The following is a 22033-nucleotide window of genomic DNA, read 5'->3' on the forward strand; positions in this document are numbered from 1 at the left end:
CTATATTAAGGGCAAAAAACTAACCAGGAGTCGGACATAAGAACCGTGAAGTGTATGAAATAATCTTAAAACACAGTCGATTTAGTATACTGAAATCGTATGATGTAATGTTATGTATTTAGAGGGAAGATTCCGGTATAGGGAACATAAGAATCTACAACGAATACCAACCGTAATGTATGTTGAGAACTCAGCCCCAGGCTGGTTGGACCTTTAATAAGTAGCCTAGGTGTCAATGAAGAGAAATACTAGGGAAATGAGGAGTGAGACAGTTTCCTGTTCCTCTCCCCATCGAATCAAAAGTGCTGTTACATATCAGTCTACCAAGCCCATTGAAACGCATACACCAACTATCCCTATAAGTAACATTTTTACATCAGGGACTAGCTAGCACTGTTAGTAATACACCTCAGTCGCTTTCATATCAACTGTTTTGTTATTAAGGGTAGAAATCGGCGCTATGACACTCGGCTACAGGCCAATATAGGCAAAATAAATAAAGATGTATTTTCTTGTTTCGGAATAAAAACACTTAAGGGAGAGGTAGAAAGGACTGAAAAAGGGATTGAAGCCTTTTTATTAGGATACTGATATCTCAAAAACTGAAGACGTTACAGACGTGAAAATTGCTATTTAGAGTCTCCTTTAAAATTCGTAAGATCCACTTAATGGGGGGGGGGGGGCGGGGTGAAAGAATTGAAAAATTAAGTTGAATTCTTTGTATGAGGATACTTATATCTCAAAAACCAAAGATGTTAAAGACGTGAAAATTGGTATTTAATCTCTTTTAAAAATAAGAAAAACTATTTTTTGTTTTCGGAAACCCACTTAAGGGGGGTAAGAAGGACTGAAAAGGCGTGTTTAACTTCTTTGGTTAGAATACTGACATCTCAAATGCTGAAAACTGGTACTTAAAGTCTCCTTTAAAAATAAAGAAATACGTATTTTTTTGTTTTCGAAAAATCCACTTAAGGGGGCGGGGGTGAAAGAATTGAAGAAATTGTTAAATTCTTTGTATGAGGATACTTATATCTAAAAAACTAAAGATGTTACAGACCTGATAGTTGGTATTTGGAATCTCCTTTAAAAATAAAGAAACACGTACTTGTTTGTTTTTAGAAAATCCACTTAAGTGGAGGTGGGGGTGGGGAAGGACAGATAAAGGGGTTGAATTATTTTTATGGGGATACTTATATGTCAAAAACTGAAGATGTTACAGACATGGAAACAGGTATTTGGAATGTCTTTTTAAAATAAAGAAGGATGTATTTTTTGTTTGTTTTTGACTTGAGAGAAGACTGTTTCTCACTTGTACTATTCTACGTCGCATGATCATCCTATCCCCAAAAGGCAGTACCACAAACGTGGTTTACAAAGAGTTTCTGGGGTAAGTAAAACGCAGTTTTTCGGTGAGTTTTTATACCATAGGTATTTTCAGATAATGTCTTAGTACAGTACTGAGGAACGATTACTTTTATGAAATGACGAGATTCACGCTAGCGAAGCCGCGGGTAACTGGTAGTATTATACAGTATATACGACATCATTGCTTGGCACGTATTATCTTTTTAGTCTTTTGATTCCTGTTTCCTTATTCATTGTTTTCTAACAAACTTCGCTTTGATCAATAAGCTGCAATACTGAAAAAGAAATGTCGTATGGCTTTTAGTGCCGGGATATTCCAGGACGGGTTCGGCTCGCCAGGTGCAGGTCTTTCTATTTGACCCCCGTAGGCGACCTGCGCAACATGATGAGGATGAAATGATGATGAAGACAACACATACACCCAGCCCCCGTGCCATTGGAATTAACCGATTAAGGTTAAAATCCCTGACCCGGCTGGGAATCGAACCCGGGACCCTCTGAACCGAAGGCCAGTACGCTGACCTTTCAGCCAACGAGTCGGAAAGCTGCAATACTGAAAGTAGGGGCTATTGTTATCGCGCTCAGAAATCTGAATACCAAAAGAAGTTTGTGTAATGGAACAAGTCTTATAAAACATATTTCAGACCAAATGTAATTATCGCGGAGGTGCTGACGGTTCAGCATCCAACATTATCATTTTCATTCCGCGAAATGACCTTGCACCCACCGACACTGACCTACTCTTTACTTCAAAAAGTTAACAATTCCCAATTAAACGTGCATTTGTGGCAAGGTCGTACATTAGAAAAAGTGGGTATTTTCCTAAAAGACCCTGTGCTCAGTCGTGGACAGTTGTATGTAGTAAAGAAAAAACACATAGGAACAAAAATTATAAAAGTACAAAAATTTAGAAGTTTTTTTAAATGTGGGGCAACGCTTGGTGGGGTCCATGTCGCTAGCCCTGGGAGGAAAGTCCACATCCCTGCAGACGCTTCCATATTCAGTAATTTCAGGTTTCAACACAATTAGCGGAACCATTCATTTCTACAGCCCGTTGTATTAAGTTCTCAACGGATTTTCTGCTTGTAATAATAATTAAATTTTCAAGACAAGAAAATCAAAAGAGCATGGTTCAATGAGGTAGAAAGAGATCTTGAACTGATGACATGGCGTATGACTTTTAGTGCCGGGAGTGTCCAAGGACAAGTTCGGCTCGCCAGGTGCAGGTCTTTTGATTTGACTCCCGTAGGCGACCTGCGCTTCGTGATGACGATGAAATGATGATGAATACGACACATATACCCAGCCCCCGTGCCAGCGAATTAACCAATGTTGGTTAAAATTCCCGACCCTGCCGGAAATCGAGCCCGGGACCCCTGTGACTAAAGGGCAGCACGCTAACCATTTAGCCACGGAGCCGGACGTCTTGAACTGATGATCACAGGTAATGACATTCTGGAGCGTGTTCCACTCTTTTAGCATACCATGCTTTCCTAGAAAAGCCGAAGCTAAAATCAGGAGAGGCATGGGCACTGGAGAGAAAGGAACAACACCACGAACGAATTCAGAAAGATACGGTTGAAATGACGTGGTCTATATTTAACCGAAACGAAATAATGGAATAATAATAAATTTGAGGGCCACCATTGATTAAAGAATCGATATATTCAATATTATTGTGCTCACTTCAGAGCCCACCATTCCAACAGTCGACAATCATGAATCATTGTAACCATCAGTCTGGTAGTAACTGACAAGGAAATCCTTCCCACTGTAAGTCTCCGATCTGATTGAGGTTTGGTACAACGACTTCAGTAGGAATGCTTTATTCAGCAATACCAAAATTAGATGCCTAGTCGTATATTTAGCGCCTGTTTAGGGGGTGTCAAAGTAGCCCCGCGTATACAGAAGTGAGCAGAGGCGGGGCGGCCGGCCAGTTCATGTGTCACGCATTCTCTCTCTCTCTCTCTCTCTCTCACACACACACACACACACATTACTACCCCACTTCTACCTGCTTCTCGCCTCTCACTCCTGTCTACGGGGTACTTAAATGAGCAAACTTCGACACCCTAAAACAAGTGCTAAATATTCGGCCGGGCATCACATTTTGATATGGTTGAATAAAGCATTCCTACTGACGTCGTACGAAATCTCGATCCGATCGGATGGAGACTTACAGTTGGAAGGCTTTTCTTGTAGGTAGGCTAACTGTGGATTGAAAATGCTTTCTGATAGTGTATTTTCATGCTGGCAGAGTCCGGCTCCATGCCTAAATGCTTAGCGAACTGGCCTTTGTCCACAGGGGACTCGGGTTCGATTCCCGGCAGGGTCGTAAATTTTAACCACAATTGGTTGATTCCCCTGGTACGGGGACTGGGTGTATGTGCCATCTTCATCATCTTTTCATCATCACGACGCGCAGGTCATCCACGGGTGTCAAATCGAAAGACCTGCACCAGGCCTCTCCAGGGGCCACACGCCATTATTATATGCTGGTAGAAGTTGAGTGCGGTATCGTAAAGTGCTACAGTCCACATTCTGTTGGAGAACATAAACATACAACATCCGCCAATAGTATGCAATAAAAGAAGTAATTCTAGAATAATTTAGCAGCTATACTGAATAATATTTTTCAAGCCTGTCTCACGAAAGAGCAAGCACATGAAACATGGACAGTAATCCCCTCATAGGTCAAGGCTTCCAAGTCACTAAATAAAGAAGATTCTCTATGATATTTAACTAGCAGAAAGTACCCGTCCCCGACGGGCCAGTTGTTATAAAGTCACTGACTTGTGTTTTGTGACGTATGGATGTAATTTAATTCACCGCAAATAGAATGGGCACTTCAAAGTGTAATTGACCATAATTAATGTATGATACATTCATTCCATTCATGAAATAATGCTCAGGTTTTAAAAGATCAAGTAATTACCTGAAAAATATAATTCCAAAATCCTAAAAACTTCATCCTACCGAAGTCGTGCATGTAACAAAAGTGAAGTTGCCTAGAATAACCTTTTAACTACATTTTACAGAATTATATTTAATCTACTTTTACTTTCTAACATATCTTCGTAAATTCAATATCAATGAAGATAACCGAAATTATTTTATTTCGTGCTTCATGGAAACCCCCATTGCATTCCGGGATTTTGAAATTATATGTACATACCTGAAGAGAATGACATGCAATTATATGTCAGTAGTGATTTTGAAAGATTTCCCCCCCCCCCCACAAAATGTACCAAACAATCTGCATAACTTAAAATAGTTGGTGATAAAATACATTAAATCCACCCCGGGGCAGTTGCCCGAAAATAATGAATACTGCAATTAAAATTTCTAAAATTCCAATGACCGAGCTGAATAGCTCCAGTCGCTTAAATGCTGCCAGTATCCAGTATTCGGGAGACAGTGGTATCGAACCCCGCTGTCGGCAGCCCTGAAGATGGTTTTCCGTGGTTTCCCATTTTCACACCAGGCAAAATGCCTGTATCTTAATTAAGGCCACGGCCGCTTCCTTACCCCTCCTAGCCCTTTCTTATCCCATCGTCGCCATAAGTCCTTTTGTGTTGGTGCGACGTAAAACAACTTGTAAAAGATAAAAAATTCCAATGAAAATTAAATGCTTTACTTTCTATTGTCTTCTTAGATCCATCAGTACCCGTAGTGGATTTGCTCGCTCTCACGTTCTAAATGTAAAGTTTGTTTGAAATATCTCCAATATGTATTCCATTTTAAGGGTAAAAACAGGCACAGAGAGGTTTTTAAAAAATCGCGCATTGGTCTTCAAAGAGACTAAAAGGTGAATAAACGTTAAATGCGGAGTGAAAAAAAAAAAAAAAAAGGCTCATTGTAAATGTTACGCATATATGCAGTATATACATTGAGTGGCCAAAAGTCATGGGAAGACACTGAATGTGATGTTAATAACGAGTTCCTCCTCCGCGAGGCCTCAAAACGGCAGCAATACGGCACGGCATGACTCTATAAGGTGCTGGAATCGTTCTGGAGGGATCTGGACCCACGCATCTTGCACTGCTACCCACATTGGTCTTGTGTTGTTGTTGCGGGGTTCATGGAGCATACACCAGCATCGACAGCATCCCATAAATGATCAATTGGATTAACATTTGGGGATCTGGAGGGCCAATCCATGGTCGTAACTTCACTGGAGTTCCCCTCCAACTACCTGCGTGCCACCAAAGAGCGGTGACATGGCGCATTGTCTTGTTGGAACATGGCATCTCCATCAGGTTACTCTAGGGCCAGAAAGGGATGCAGATGGTCTGAACGAATTTTCACATAAGGTGCAACTGTCAGCGCTTCCTGCAGCTGAACAATGCGGCCTAATTGCCACCATGAGAACGCTGCCCAGACCAGAACTGAGTCACCTCCCGTCTGGACACAACTTTGATCACACTCAGGATCCATAGCTTCCCGCGCCCATCAGCTCGATACAACTGGAACCAGGATTCATCGGGCCGCCACTGTCCATTGCCGATGTTCGCGGGTCCACGCACGTCGTTGAACTCTGTATCGAGGTGTCGGCAAAGGGACAAGAGTTGGTCGTCGGCTGGTGAAGCCTTTGCGGTGCAGTTGCCTCCTTACAATCCTGGTAGGAATGGGTTCCTGACTACCAGTATTCAACTGGGCGGTGATCAGACTCACAGTAGCCCGTCGAACGCCCAATATGGTTCTGGGGAGGCGACATGATGTCCTTTCGTTTAACACATGTGGTCTTCCCCTTGCAGCGGTTTACGCGGGCGGTAACATTCTCTCTGCGATAATGAAGATCCACCCTCGACACTGTCGACCTCGGAAACCCGAATTCGCGTGTAATCTCCGCAATGCTATGACCCATGCGCCGTGCGCCGATGATCATCCCAAGTTCAAAGTCGGGTAACTCGCGACGTGTTGCCATCTTCACGACACTGGTGTCTGAGACAGACTGCTCGGCTACGGCGCACCTAGCCGCAACGCTCAGGGGTCATACACGGTACATTTTCTAATGGGACACCCCTTCCCGTGACTTTTGGGCTCTCGGTGTAGGCTATATAATATCCATTTTATTTATGTACCTTCAGTTGCTATAGCTTTCGAAAGGAGCGAGAGTGTGAAAATCTTAACCAGAAGACTACTTTAACGTCCCGGAAAACAATAAGATGGAGTTGTTGCGTTTAAACACCCTCAAGTACTACCGACTTGAGCTAGAATCGAACCCACTGCCTTGAGATCAGAAAAACGACTCATCGGTATCACTACTGAAGTCAAAGAATTACTTTTTTTTATCTATTTCATTATATATTCAAGTGATTTTGTTGTAATCTCTCCACTTCTTCAGAAGATATGTTTGTATGTCACTTGTTATCTCTCACTCTCTCATCTGATTGGTGTTCATTTTCCATAGTTTTCAGTTTTATACATGGCACTTGTCATAATTCAAAAACTATTCGAAACATTTACAAGAAATATTGGCTGTAACATTCTCAGAAACCTGTTCTTTCGTACATGTAATTCTCTTTCTTTACCTGCCACTTTATCCACACCTGTGGGGTCGCGGGTGCGAACTGCGTCACACATATGGGTTTGGCCCTGTTTTACGTTCGGATGCCCTTCCTGACGCTAACCCTATATGGAGGGATGCAATCACTATTACGTGTTTCTGTGGTGGTTAGTAGTGTGGTGTGTTGTCTAAATATGATGAGGAGAGTGTTGGCACGGACACATACACCCAGTCTCCGAGCCAGAATAATTAATCAGAAGCTATTAAAATCCCCGACCCGGCCGGGAATCGACCCCGGGACCCTCTGAACCGAAGGCCAGTACTCTGACCATTCAGCCAACGAGTCGGACTCTTTCGTACATGCAGGGGAAGGTACCCCGGTATCGGACAGTTAAGCTTGTCTTTGAATAATACATTTTGGAATCGGTCTAACTAAAATTTAAAATTATTTTTGGAACCATACATTGTTTATGTTTAATAGGGCCAATGCTTTAATCTACAGCAAGTAATGGCGGGAATGAAATTTTAGCATTTATAAACACTTGAGTTTTCATACGTTTAAAAACATGGGCACACGGTATCGGACATTTTCAGTATTGTTATATTATGTTCCTATTACACTGTACCATTACATTACTTTTTAACACAAATGTCACATTTGTAATGAAGGACATCCCCTTCAAGATTAGCACAGTTTTCATGCGCCTAACCCTTGCATGTGATGCACTGAATCCAGTCTTCACTAAAATTCTCCTAGTTTTCAACTTTTGTATCTTATTGTAAATGCCATTGTTATCATACGTAAATTTTAATACTTATTTAGCATTAGTCTCCTCCTCCAACTGGACATTATCCTTGTAAACAATCTTTACATACTGCTGACTGAATACTTCTGCCTTTTGAAGATCCTCACATACATGCTCCCCTTGTTCATTAATTATTCCTGGAATATCCTTCTTGGAACATAAAGATTTGTACTTTGCTAAATTTATGTTAACGAAGGTGAAAATCGTAAAGAGCCGTCGGAGTGTCGGATTTTTGTCCTGAAGGTGTTCTTCACCGTACTGGATCAAAAGTAGTTTCATGGTTCTAATTCAACCATCCCTTGGTTGCCCCTTTTAGTCGCCTCTCACGACAGGCAGGGGATACCGTGGGTGTATTATTCGTCTGTGTCCCCCACCCACATGGGGTAAAGACAGAAAGAAAAGAAGAAAGAAGTGATCCGTCAATTCGAAAGATGAAGTAACGGACGAAGAAACGCAAGGGCCACGAAGGGCGTGAAAATGCAAGACTTCCTAGGCCTCCAATGCTCTAATACCGTCGGGGTCGGAAAAGAACAACAGTTGACCAAGGGAGGTCGGGCAGGATAGACGAAAGTGAGGAGCTTGGCACAAGTAAGTGGAAGCAATACCAAGACTCAGCTAAGGGCCCCGTGGTCTCTAATCCACACTCCCAAATTGAGAGTCCCTTGGACCCCTGTTAGTCGCCTCTTACGACAGGCAGGGGATACCGCGGGTGTATTCTACATGGGCGTCCCCCACCGCAGGGGGTAGTGTGTTTGGTCCGCGAGAGGTATTTTATTGCTCACAAGTCCGCCGGCAAGCCGGTTAGGACCCCCCTATCCGCCACCTGGGACGCGCCACGTGGGAGTATCACGCTCCCCCTGCTACGCCAGCGTAGTAGGTTCGTAGTTGACAATTGGGCTGGAGTGAGAATTGACTGTAGAATGAGTTCTTGGTTCAAGGTAAGTTACTTACAGGGGTTATACCTTTGGTGTTCAAAATTAAAATCGGATCATCTAATGGCAGGGAGGGATTCAATTTGGTGGAAACATAGTAAGCAGTTTGGCCCATGCCGACGACGTGGTCGTAATGGCAAACTGGTACGATCTAGTATCTTGGGACTTGAAAATTGATGCAGTAAACATGATAAGAAAATGAACATTTTCAAGACTAAAGTGGTTTTGCGTAGGGAAGAAACTTTAGATATTTGAATGTTAGGTTGCGAATACAAAACTGGAACAGGTAGATAATTTGAAGCATTTATGATATATCTTCTCCCAGGATGGTAGTGTAGTAAATGAGATTGAAATGAGGTACAATAAAGCTAAGACATTGAGCTTGCAGTTGCGATCAACGGTATTCTGTACGAAGGAAGTCAGCTACCGGATGAAACAATCTTTACATAGGACTGTTTTCCGACCAACTTTGCTTTGCGGAAGTGAAATATGGGTGGACTGGGGATATCTTATTGATAAGTAACAGACATGAACATAGTGAGAATGGTCGCTGGTAAAATAGGTGAGAACAATGGCACGAGGGTACTCGGAATGAGGAGAAAAAGGCTAAGTTAGAAATGAACTGGATGAAGCTGTGCGCACAAACCGATTTCGGTGGTGGGGGTCATGTGAGGTGAATGGAGGATGACAGGCTATCTAGGAGAATAATGGATTCTGTCATGGAGGGTAAGATAAGTCGAGGGAGACCAAGGCGACGATGGTTAGACTCGGTATCTAATGATTTACAGATTAGATGTATTGAATTAAACGAGGGCACAGAGGTGGAGAAGTTTAACAAAATTCACAGAGACTTGCCGACTGAACTGACTGTATATGCATGAATGGATGGATGTAAAAGTTCACTTTGTCGCAAAGAGAGGAGTCTAAAAGACTAAGTCTAAAAAGATGTTTTATCTGAAAGTTGACTACAAATCTCCAATTCCCTAACTTCCCCCCCCCCCCCCAATTTGTGCAGAAAAAACACATCTTTATTCCATTTTAGCCAGCTAAAGCTGGGAATTACAAGAAAAGCAATTTATTTAAAAAGCTGCTGTCTGTTACCTAATTCTTTCCCATAATTTATATATTACAAAATTACTTAGTGGAAATACGCTCAAAATGTTATTCGACGCAACTAACCGATTTTTCAACGCCACATCAAGTAGTGGAGACTCGTGTAGCAGAGTGTGGAAGTTAGTAGAGTACATTTGTAACTGTTCCTTTGGTGAAAGTTTATTGTATAGCATTGAATCAAAATCTCAAAACAAAAACCAGTATTATTGCAGTTAAGTTGGTAAACTGTCAACCTTTACTTTTCTGTCGAAATTCACTCAGAGAGCATTGTGGCTATTGTGTTTCAATTTTGTTGTCTACACCACCCCTCACTATATTCTCCAAGCCCCGGTTATATTTTGTTTTCTATAAATGTCTGCGCCCCCCCCCCCCCACTTCTAATTCCCAATCGCCACTGCTGAGTATTGCTGAAGACTTTTCTTTTTTACCTCGGGCAGATTGCTACAAGGACAACGTTTTGAGGTGAGTACTTCACGAGAAATTAATAATAGTACGCAGTGAAAAAAGTACATAGTGATATAATCGTCGAGCCTCTGGCGGTAAAACGCGAATTGAACATAAAGGAGAATAAGAATGGCTTACCAAGCTGTTCGTCATGATGGTGAAGGAACGTGTGGAGTTTGGACCGTAGTGAACGAGTGTGTCTCTGCGAAGCAGTTATATAGCACAGCAAGGTTAAGGTGGTGTCAGGCTTCCACAGACTACGTCCTTCCCTTCTTCTAACTCGTGAATCACGTCATAATCACCCTGATGTCATGCATACTGTAGACAGCATGAGATTTCTCTCCTGATACGGATTATCGTGATCCACAGTTATAAGAAATGAAATATCCAAAACTCTAAATGTAGATTATTTATTAATTACCAGCAAGATACCCGTGCTTCGCTACGGTGTTATACTGAAATTTATAATTTAATACTTAACATTTCATAAATAATCCGCCAAAATTCGCGATCTGACGGCAAAGTTCCTCCCATTTTTCAATCTTTCTTTCCAGCAAACGATTTCGTACTTCCCGGGCTAGCTCCAGGTATTCATCCCGGTCAGTTGGGTCCCTAAATCTTTGCCCTCTTTTCCTAAAAGCATTTTTAATATGAATCAAATCCTTGAGGAGATCCGGTATGGTGTCGTCTTGGTGCCTTGCCGGTACTGAACCCGCGGCCAAACTGCATTCCTAGTCATTACCCAGCCAGGACCCGTTTCCAGGGCGGTCCGCACATTTTGACGATGGTCCAGGACATTATTATTATTATTATTATTATTATTATTATTATTATTATTATTATTATTATTGATGTTCTGACCCCGCAGCAAGATACAAGACCGCTAATTGGCGGTAAATTACATCTGCTACCATTGTCATTGCTGACAATGTGACTAGCACCATTGTCGCGCGTAGGCAAGTGCGCGGGATTTCTGGCTATACAAATGATATACTGTACTTCCGGGCATTGTTGATATTATAGAGGTGAACAATTGCACGGTCAAAATCGTTCCTATCGTTTATTTCAAATGTGTTTAAATTTTTATTTATATTCCAGGAGAATCCACTGTAATCTAACTAAGTTCTCCAAAGGGAAAGATAGCTCTTGAAAACGAACCCAGGAAAGATAAAAAAATGATCGGTTTTTGTTCATAATCAATACATCATGAACAGTACAATCAATTGGTCTCAACTCCTTTTTGACCCCACCGCCGTTAAGTTGATTTCCCAACCTACCCCCTCCCAAAAAAAGGCGTGTTTCTTTATGTTTAAAGGAGATTCCAAATACCAATGTTCATATCTGTTACCTTCAGTTTTGAGATGTAAGTCTCCCCATAAAAAGAATTCACTTTTTTCACTTCCTTTCACACTCCCCCCACCCTTTAAATATTCTTGAAAAAATACTTGTTTCTTTATTAGTAAAGGATCTTTTAAATACCAATTATCACGACTACAACGTCTTCAATTTTTGAGATATGTGTCATAAAAGGAATTCAACTCCTTTTCCCCCCCGCCGCCCAAGATGATTTTCCCCTCGAAAAGCGTTTATCTTTGTTTTTAAAGGAGATCCAAATACCAATTTTTACGTCTGTAGTATCTTCAGTTTTTGAGACATCAGTATCCTATTAAAAATAATTCAATCTCATTTTCAGTCATATTTACCCCCACCCAAGTGGTTTTTCCGAAAACAAAAAATACATGTTTCTTTATTTTTAATAGAGATTAAAATACCATTTTTCACTTCTGTAACATTTTTCGTTTTCGAGAAATAGCATCTTAATACAAATAATTAAACTATTTTTTCAATTATCCCCCCCCCCCATTTAAGTGGATTACCGAAAACAAAAAAATACATATTTATTTTTAAAGGAGAATCCAAATACCAAATTTCACGTCTGTAAAATCTTCAGTTTTTGAGATATCAGTATACTTTTTTATTTTTTTATTTTGCTAGTTGCTTTGCGTCGCACCGACACAGATAGGTCTTATGGCGACGATGGGACAGGAAATGGCTAGGAGTGGGAAGGAAGCGGCCGTGTCCTTAATTAAGGTACAGCTCCAGCATTTGCCTGGTATGAAAATGGGAAACCACGGAAAACCATTTTCAAGCTGCCGACAGTGGGGTTCGAACCTACTATCTCCCGAATACTGGATACTGGCCGCACTTAAGCGTCTGCAGCTATCGAGCTCGGTATCAGTATCCTAATAAAAATAATTCAATCCCATTTTCAGTCATATTTACCCCCCACCCAGGTGGTTTATCCGAAAACAAAAAAATACATGTTTCTTAATTTTTAATAGAGATAAAAGTACCATTTTTCACTTCTGTAACATGTTAAGTTTTTGAGATATACTGTAGACATGCTCATTTTAAAATTTGGCCCCCTTTTTAGTTCCCCTTTTATGGAGTTTCCGAAAACAAATCACCTGTGTTTCCTTACTTTTACACGAGATTCAAAATACCAATTTGTTCACTTTAAGAAACACATGTTTTGCAAGGGCGATTGTGGATTTGATTTCCATTTCCAGATCCCACGCAGGTGTAAGGCAGCATATTATGTACGGCACGCCTTCAATGTGTTTACCAAACAAGATAGACTTCACTAGCTTAAAATCTTGCCCATCGATTCTGATAGCGAACAGGAACCTAGGGAAGCTGAATCCCATGCCTTGTTCCCAGGGTGTTGACCCTCTGAGGGTATCAAACTTTAAAGACTTTGGTTGCGGACCACCCTGGGCAGACTGTAGACGTTATTTTTTCACCCATGCCTGGAAACATCCTCCCCAAACGCCATCCAGTCCGATCAGGGGCCTTTGCTGCCGAACCAAGCAGCCAAGGCAATACCCATGGGTAGCAGCTATTGCCCGGGGTCCGGTATTAGACAATGCCTAATAAGGGATGACTGAGGCAATGAGCACTAGGACTCCCTTCCTCAAATCACCCGCAATAGCGTGTACCCTATAGCATAACCAGAGTAATAAGTATAGATTTTTTTTTAAACTCCTTCTGGCATTCGGCGTTGTCAGGCGGACACTACTGCTGAATACATGGCGCTCCCATCCAAACGACTGGAGATACCGTCTGGACTTCAGATCGTAGTTGCACACGTAAGAGGCCCCTCCCCGAGCAGGACGCACATCAAATTTTGTTTCGATCAACAACTAACCCTCAAGAAAAAATGAAACTATCAAGAGGGGACCGATGGACGCATAACACTTTTAGTCGCCTTCTACGACAGGCAGGGATTGCCTCTGGATGTATTCAGCCCCTCCTATCCACACGGGGTGCAACACATGATAGCGAAGCCACAATGCATTTCGGCTGTAAGTTACTCCCTCATACTTCTCTCTCCTGTTTCGCACAGCGTAGGCGTACTACACAGAGAATATTGAAATGGTAGTCCGAAAGTAAATGTGTGGCAGTGTGAGAGAAAAGGACATGGACTTGCTCTATATACTCCGTACCACTGCCATTTAAATCCGGCATTCAGAGCGTTAGAGCGGATCGTATTACGGGATTTGAAAGACTGGGTGCTCTTTTCTTTCTTAATCAGTCCGTTTACTCTCCAGGGTTAGTTTTTCCCTTGAACTTAGCGAGCGATCTCACCTCTACCGCCTCCTGGAGCGTGAAACTCGTGGGGATACAACTGGGGAAGAGGACCGGTACCTCGCCTAGGCGGCCTCACCTGCTATGCTGGACAGGGGCCTTGTGGGGGGATAGGAACATTGGAAGAGATATACAATGAAGAGGGAAGGAAGCGGCCGTAGCCTTAAGTTAGATACCATCCCGGCATTTGCCTGGAGTAGTGGGAAACCACTTCGAGGATGGCTGAGGAGGGAATCGATTCCCCCCTCTACTCGGTTGTCCTCTCGAGGCTAAGTGGACCCCGTTCAAGCCCGCGTACCACTTCTCAAATTTCGTGGCAAAGACGGGAATCGAATCCACTATCTCCCGAGTGCAAGCTCACAGCAGCGCGCCCTTAACCGCACGGCCAACTCGCTCGGTACATGTAAGTGAAAAGATCCTATTGCTATGTAACTGTTAATCATGTCATATGACACATATATCAGTAATGTCTACACTATCACACTCAAGTGAGAATGAGACAACAGTGAATGATACATTTTGTTCTAGTGTCTGGCTACAACAAATATGAGAATACTACAGCCATTAAGGACCCTACAATAGCTACATCGAACTGTAGCTCGCTAACAATTCTGCCATCATCCAGTGTGGTGGTGATGGTGGTGATAACTGTTTTAAGAGAAAGTACGACTTTCCTCTATATAACACTAATGAGAGCGGAAGGGATCCGACACTTCGAAAAATAAGGTATCGGCGAAAGAATGACAAGGGCCACAAAGGGCGTGTAAATGAAATACTTCCTAGACCTCGAGTACTCTAATACTGTCGGGGTCGGAAAAGAACAACAGTTGACCAAGGGAGGTGGGATAGGATAGTTGAAAGTGAGAAGCCTGACACAAGTAAGTGAAAGCAATGCCAGGACTCAGCTGAGGGCCACTTGGTCGTCAACCCCCTATCCAAAGTTAAGAACCCTTGTGGCCCCTTCTAGTCGCCTCTTATGACAGGCAGGGGATACCGTGGGTATTATTCTACTGCCCGCACCCACAGGGGTCATCATCCAGTGTGCCAGAATGCAGAGTACTTTCTCCAGTGAGGTCATGTTATTACCTCTGACCGAATAATATTGCTATTATGTCACTAATGAATAAGCCAAACTGGGAGAAATTTGGCACACATTTTGACAGTACGTATGCTGATTCATTCCTTGCCCACATTACGTCTCGATCATCTTCCTTCCAATAGGCATGAGTAACATGATGATCTGAAAGACATTATTCTCTCTTATTTTCACAGCCAGCTATCTGAACCGTTTGTGTGACTCTTTTCTTCCTGATGTCATCTTGTAAACACTGTCATCATCCGGGAATTTAAATAGCATCTTGCCTCGAGTAAGTCGACAATTTGTGGCGCTCCGTTCCAAAACTCGTTTTATCCTATTTGAAAAATGAGTTCAAGGTAGCATGCCTTCTTGGTAAAATTTGTGATAATTCCATCACGAAAATACGCGTCATAACTTGTCTTTTCCCGCAGAAATATGTCGCCAAAGTTTAGGGAGGTAGGCTATGAATGTCACATCCTAATATTTGAGTTCAGTGAAACCTCATTAATACGTTTCTGTTGAGGACGAATTTCTTGTGTCTACTTGAAGTATTTCAATTTTGTCTTCATTAGTTAGTAATTTAACATTATTTTCTTCTACATCTCAAGTTTCTCGTCAGAATGCTGAATACACAATTGCATATGCACACAGGGTTAGGGCTGAGTAGCTCAGACGGTACAGCGCTGGCCTTCTGAGCTCAGTTTGATGCGTTCAATCCCGCCTTAGACTGGTAGTATTTCAAAGTGCTCAAATACGTGTCTCGTGTCGGTAGATTTACTGGCACGTTAAAGACCTAATGCGGGACAAAACTGCGGTACCACGGCTTCTCCTAAAACGATAAAAGTAGTTAATGGGGCCAAAAACGAACAACGTTTATAACTTTGGTAATGAGTGTTGATTGATAGGATGTAAATGCAAAAATCCACTGGAGTGTTAAATTCATTAGTGAATATCATTATACTGATAGGAGAAAATGTATTATTGTACTAATGTGTTTCATAACAACGTTATATTCACACACATTTTTCTTCTTTTTAAATTTGTGTACTGTAAAATATTTTATTTTCTCACTGGATGGTACAAAACTCGTCTTATCCAATACAAATTTAATTTATTGACATTCTACTAATTATATTTATAATTCCTCGGTAAGACGCCCTTCTGACTCTAGACTTGAATGCATGGTAATACAATTATATAAGTGAGATATTACAAAATCTAGTTCTTGTCTTTTCCTGAAATAGCCTTTATGCTGAATAAGACGAGTTTTGGAACTGCCGCCTCAGTTTTGTCAAATATAATTTTCAAAACTATACTGACGACTTTCTAAGATATATTCAGGAAATACTTTCTTTCCTGACCTTTTCCCAATTACTTGATGCTAGCACTACATTTAGACCAAGCCCAGTTTTACTGCCAGATGTACCTTCCAGAGTCAACCATATGTGTAGGGATGTACTCACTATTTCTGCACTGGTTGGTGTGAATGAAGGTGTTATTACGATGAATACAAACGCCCACCGGGCGAGTAGGCCGTGCGGTTAGGGGCGCGCAGCTGTGAGCTTGCATCCTGGAGATACTGGGTTCGAATCCCATTGTCGGCAACTTTGAGGATGGTTTTCCGCGGTTTCCCATTTTCACACCAGGCAAATGCTGGGGCTGTACCTTAATTAACGCCACGACCGCTTCCTTTACACTCCTAACCCTTTCGTATTCCATCGTCGCCATAAAACCTATCTGTGTCGGTGAGTGTAAAGCCCCTAGCAAAAAAAAAAAAAATACAAACGCCCGGTCTCTATAAAATAGAGGAAATAACTGGATGTGGCCATAATCCCTGATCTGGCCGCGAATCGAACCTAGGACCCCCTAAACCGACATCTGCTACGCTGACCGTTTGGCCTACAGACTTGGAACCGCTTTTTCTTGCTCAATGAATGTTGAGACTAAGAAAGGTTGAGCTCATCTCCTCGACGAGAAAATAAAAACAAAAACCAAGAAGCAGAAAAGCTTGCAGTTTCATGTGGCACTTGGTATTCTGAACGTAGGTACAGGACCTCTCTAATATGCAGTAACCGGAACGAGAGCAACGTACTTCGGGATGTTAAAATTCCCATAGTTATATTGGTCGGGATGGAATATAGCCATGCAATCCCATGTACAGAGCCCTGCACGGATGCGGATATCCACGGATTTTATCCGTTTGAGTCTTAGCGGATGGAAATTGTACGGCAGTACGGATAATTTTGCTGATAATTTCTAAATAATTAAGTTTATTGATTTTCACTCTGGTATACTGTTATTTTTCTTTGTGATTAGGCGACCCTTGACAATGGTACCTTATCGAAGAATAGTGATACATAAAGAGCCTTGAGACCATAAAGCCGCAAATCCGACATAAGCCTAACTGGCTCCTGCCCGCAAATAATAGAAGGAGGGAACAAAGGTCAATACGTCGGTAGTTGTCGCAAGAGAATATCTCTCATAAACCTGTGACTGTAGGGGTTCTGGTGCCAGGTGTCAGGCCTATTGTATTATGTTAACAGATCTATCCGTTTGAATACTTTGGGTGTAATATACTATATTTACAATATCCGCGGATAACCATTCGCGAATGCGGAGCGGATGCGGATAATAGTCTGTATATCCGCGCAGGGCTCTACCCATGTATTCTTGCATTGTCGAGCAAACATAAGTTTTGTATCATGAACTAAAGAAATAATGCTTCGTCACAAGAATGAGAGCATGGAAAGCCACTACGTTCGTTTTATTTTATTACCTAAAACATAAGTTCGTAAACCCAGCACTCTCCAAGAATAATTTTATTGTAGATAAGGTGGACTTCTACTCCACAGCCAGATTGTTAGATAACGTATTTTGTGGAAGGTGAGATTGACGCTGTCTTTGTCACCAGCAAAGAAATAATCATTACAGTTGTAAATGTTACACTGTTTCTTCATACACCTTCTGACTTCTGCTTTCCAGAATTTGAAGTTACTAATAACTAATAAAGATTTGATTTGATTATTTGTTTATAAGGTCGAATTTGCTTACTTGTACAATATTTCTGAGCGTTCCTAATAAACCAGAACTTTAAGGAGAGATGAATGTAATACAAACTTCCTTGGATCATCGCTGCACTCACCTGCACACGTGATTTGTCGTCATCAGCGCATACAAATTGGTATTTGATATTGGTCGTTAAAAAAACTTGCCTGAGCGCGAGTGTGGAACGTGAGTAATACACAAGTACGATAGCGTCTACTACAGCACTTCCCGGAACAAGCAGCATGGCTAAAACATAATGATAGTTGAGGAATGTGAGTGCGTGTTTCTTACTACACAAGTCATACTAACGTGGCACGAACGAGCTCTTAGTTCCGTCTGAGCTGCTCCTGAGTCATTCATATGTTATGTAACTTACCGAACAGAGAATGCTATTATTGAATCCCCTGAAAAAACACAGAATATTTCAGACAGCACCCACGTATCGCCATCAAGTTGTGTTGAACGATATCAACAAAATTAAGATGGAGAATATAGGCAGATGAATACTTGTCAGCTCCTCGGCTAGCGTAGTGGCCTTCGGTTCAGAGAGCCCGGGTTCGATTCCCGACAGGGACGGGGATTTTTACAGCGTATCGTTAATTCCTCTGGCTCGGGAACTGCAGTTTTTGCTCATCTTAACCCTACAATGCATGGTGAAACAATTCAGGCACATGTTAAATATTTCTCTCTAACTATAGTTACGCAAGACAAAATCAACCTTCTATGCACCTAGATGCGCAAAATAAGCGGGTATCATTTATTTTTCATAAGGTTGGCAGTACTTCAGAGGGAGTTCAATATTTGGGCTAAAATCGCATGCAATAATAGCATGAAACTGGATTATTGGGCCGCTAAGAAAAATCATTCTGTTGCCAGTAAGTCTTCTACTCATATTCAAATACACTACGAGAACGGTTTGGTATTTAGTGTAAATTTATTTATTTATTATTTTTTTAATTTGAGGATGTAACTAATTTGTACCATTATGCAGTCTGGTGACGCAGTGGTATGATAAAGGATGGCTTGAACTATTGAACTCAATCATGACTTCTTTCTTTCGGTCTCAATCAGTTTACTCTCCAGGGTTGGGTTTTCCCTCGGACTCAGTGAGGGATACCACCTCTATCGCCTCAAGGGCAGTGTCCTGGAGCGTAAGACCTTGGATCGGAGTATACAGCTGGGAGGAGGACCAGTACCTCGCCCAGACAGCCTAACCTCCTATGCTGAATAGGGGCCTTGTGTGGGGATGGGAAGATTGGAGGGGATAGACAAGGAAGAGGCAAGGAAGAGGCCGTGGCCTTGAGTTAGGTACCATTCCGGCATTTGCCTGGAGGAGAAGTGGGACACCACGGAAAACCACTTCTAGGATCGCTGAGGTGGGAATCGAACCCCCTTCTACTCAGTTGACCTCCCGAGGCTGAGTAGATCCCGTTCCAGCTTTTATACAACTTTTCAAATTTCGTGGCAGAGCCGGGAATCGAATCCGGACCTCCGGGGGTGGCAGCTTATCATGCTAACCAGTACACCACAGACGCGGACCGCAATCATTACATGTTATGAAATCATTGTGAGAACTAAGAAATGGTACATCAAACTCTTTTACCATTTCCTGGGTATCACAATTGTGAATGCCTGGATTCTGTATCGAATTAGTGCCTGTCTGGGTACTCAAAATATCGTGACACTGGCGAGGATGGCCAAGTTTTGAAGTTGAAGGCGAGCTCGTAAATAAGAGAAAGAAGCCCCAGCAGCAGTTTGCCCTCCACAACCAGTCCGTCAAGGTCGTCTGAAACACTGGCTCACACTGGCTAATTCACAAAGACACTCGACAACAGCGTAAATTTCCCTCATGCAAGGACAAAACCCTGATATTTTGTGAAAAGTGCGATTTAGCATAGTGTATCACAAACAACAAGCACTGTTTCATGGATTTTCGCATCAAGTGAGCAAATTTAAAATGGGAATTGAACTTTCAATACAAATATGTAATATTTGTCGTCAGTGCATGGTAGGACTAGTTAGTCAGATGTGAGTTTTCACGCTATAAATCTGCCAAAATAATTTTAATAAGTTTTAGACATTTTTTCCCCACTCTGGAATAGATTATGCATGTCTAGAATTAAAATAAGGATAAAATAGAAAATCATGCAGTGTAGGGTTAACAGAATTATCTTCATCTATACACATACTATCAATCCTTTCAACCTCTCCAGGGCATCCGACCGTGATGATGATGATGATGCTTCTTGTTTAAAGGGGCCTAACTTCGAGGTCATCGGCCCATAATGGTACGAAATGAAATAACAAAAAATTCAAATTCATCCACTGACCAAAATAAAATAAAAAATATCATGAAGAATGAATGGATGGACATAAACCCTACAAAAAAAAAAAAAAAAAACAGTGGATCAGACTCAAAAAGAAGGTAGTTAATTAGAGTATTACTGACCAAGGGACCATTTAATAAAGCACAGTGATGCTTGGTGTCTGAAGGGGTGCTAAATCCACGTCTAAGGCCCCACAGAATGGTACATGTCGCGAGTAAAGTAGAACCATGGTATTTGTCATTTTGGGGTACTGATCAAAAGTAACGAAGACGCACGGTGGTCCACACAAGATGGTACTACTCACAAGTATTGCAATTTGTACAGGAAACGCAGACGTATGGTGTTTCTCACACAATGGCGCCACTCATAGCCAACGCAAGCTGGTAAGGTTCCTCACCTAGGTGTACTAGTCACGGGCGCCGGTATTCCCGTGGTGTTCCTCACATAGTGGGTACCAATCACAGGCAACGTTAACACACGGTGCCGCGCATATAGCGGTACAATTCACAGGCTACGCCCAGACCTGCGGTGTTGCTCACATGGGTACAACGCACGGGTACTGGAATCCACCAGGCCAGGCTTTTTACTGCAACTAATCACAAACCTATTTCGTACCAATTTAGTGATACTACTGGCAAGTACATGCAACCCATGGTGTTCCCCGCATGATGGTACGAATCAAGAGTAGTTTCATGGTTCTAATTCAATCATTCCTTGGTCGCCCCTTGTAGTCGCCTCTTACGACGATACCGCGGGTGTATTCTACATGTGCGTCCCCCACCCGCAGGGGGTAGTGTGTTTGGTCCGCGAGAGGTATTTTATTTCCCTCAAGTCCGCCGGCAAGCCGGTTAGGACCCCCCTATCCGCCACCTGGGACGCGCCACGTGGGAGTATCACCTCTCCCCCTGCTACGCCTGCGTAGCAGGTTCGTGGCATCCGACCGTAACACTGGGCCGAATCCACATAGGCCTACAGTGCCGACCATAAAAAACTGGCCAAAACGGTCAAGAAGAGATTTTGCAAGTGACACCAAGTTACGCTACTTTGTTTCCGATCCACGTAAAGCCTGACATTAACAAAGCTATGTATTTAACAAACCTTCAGTGTGTTCTTTTAAGGAGGCACTGTAGTGCCTAACGTTGTCTTGAAAAAGAGTTCCATTTACGAATGATAATCCTATGGCCCCAGCTGCTGTGTGTACATAAAGTTTTCACACCATTGCTTCCAAGTTTTCATTCCCCACCCTGAAGGGGTGCGGCGGGCCACCTAGAAGGGTACACCATTGAGGTTAGTTACGGGTCAATTTCGACGTTACGGGGCGAGTTGGCCGTGCGGTTAGGGGCGCGCGGCTGTGAGCTTGGATCCGGGAGATAGTGGGTTCGAATCCCACTGTCGGCAGCCGTGAAGACGGTTTTCCGTGGTTTCCCATTTTCACACCAGTCAAATGCCGGGGCTGTACCTTAATTAAGGTCACGGCCGCTTCGTTCCAATTCCTAGGCCTTTCCTATCCCATCGTCGCCATAAGACCTGTCTGTGTCGATGAGACGTAAAGCCACTATCATTTTAATATTTAATGTACATCGCATTTACCATATCAATCAAAACTTCCTAACAATAACCAAGCAAAGAAAAGTCGACGTTTCGCGTTATTGAAGGTGGGAGATAAAACAGATCTCAATTAGGTAATCTAGCGCTGAATTTTAATTAATTGCTGTCGTGTGAACGTGAATGTGGCAATATAGATCTTTTACATGCCAACATCATAC

General features: G+C 42.3%; 1 protein-coding gene across 1 annotated transcript in view; it reads right to left on the reverse strand.

The window, feature by feature from the left end:
- The window catches only part of LOC136872092 (uncharacterized), a 42213-nt gene extending 31841 nt beyond the window's left edge, over window positions 1-10372 (reverse strand). The window contains exon 1 of the mRNA XM_067145948.2: window positions 10308-10372. Coding sequence (XP_067002049.2) covers window positions 10308-10322 — 15 coding nt within the window. The 5' untranslated portion in view covers window positions 10323-10372. The remainder of the gene's footprint in view (window positions 1-10307) is intronic.
- Between the last annotated feature and the right edge of the window lie 11661 nt (window positions 10373-22033).

The sequence above is a fragment of the Anabrus simplex genome, chromosome 4, assembly GCF_040414725.1.
Source record: "Anabrus simplex isolate iqAnaSimp1 chromosome 4, ASM4041472v1, whole genome shotgun sequence".
Lineage (NCBI taxonomy): Eukaryota > Metazoa > Arthropoda > Insecta > Orthoptera > Tettigoniidae > Anabrus > Anabrus simplex.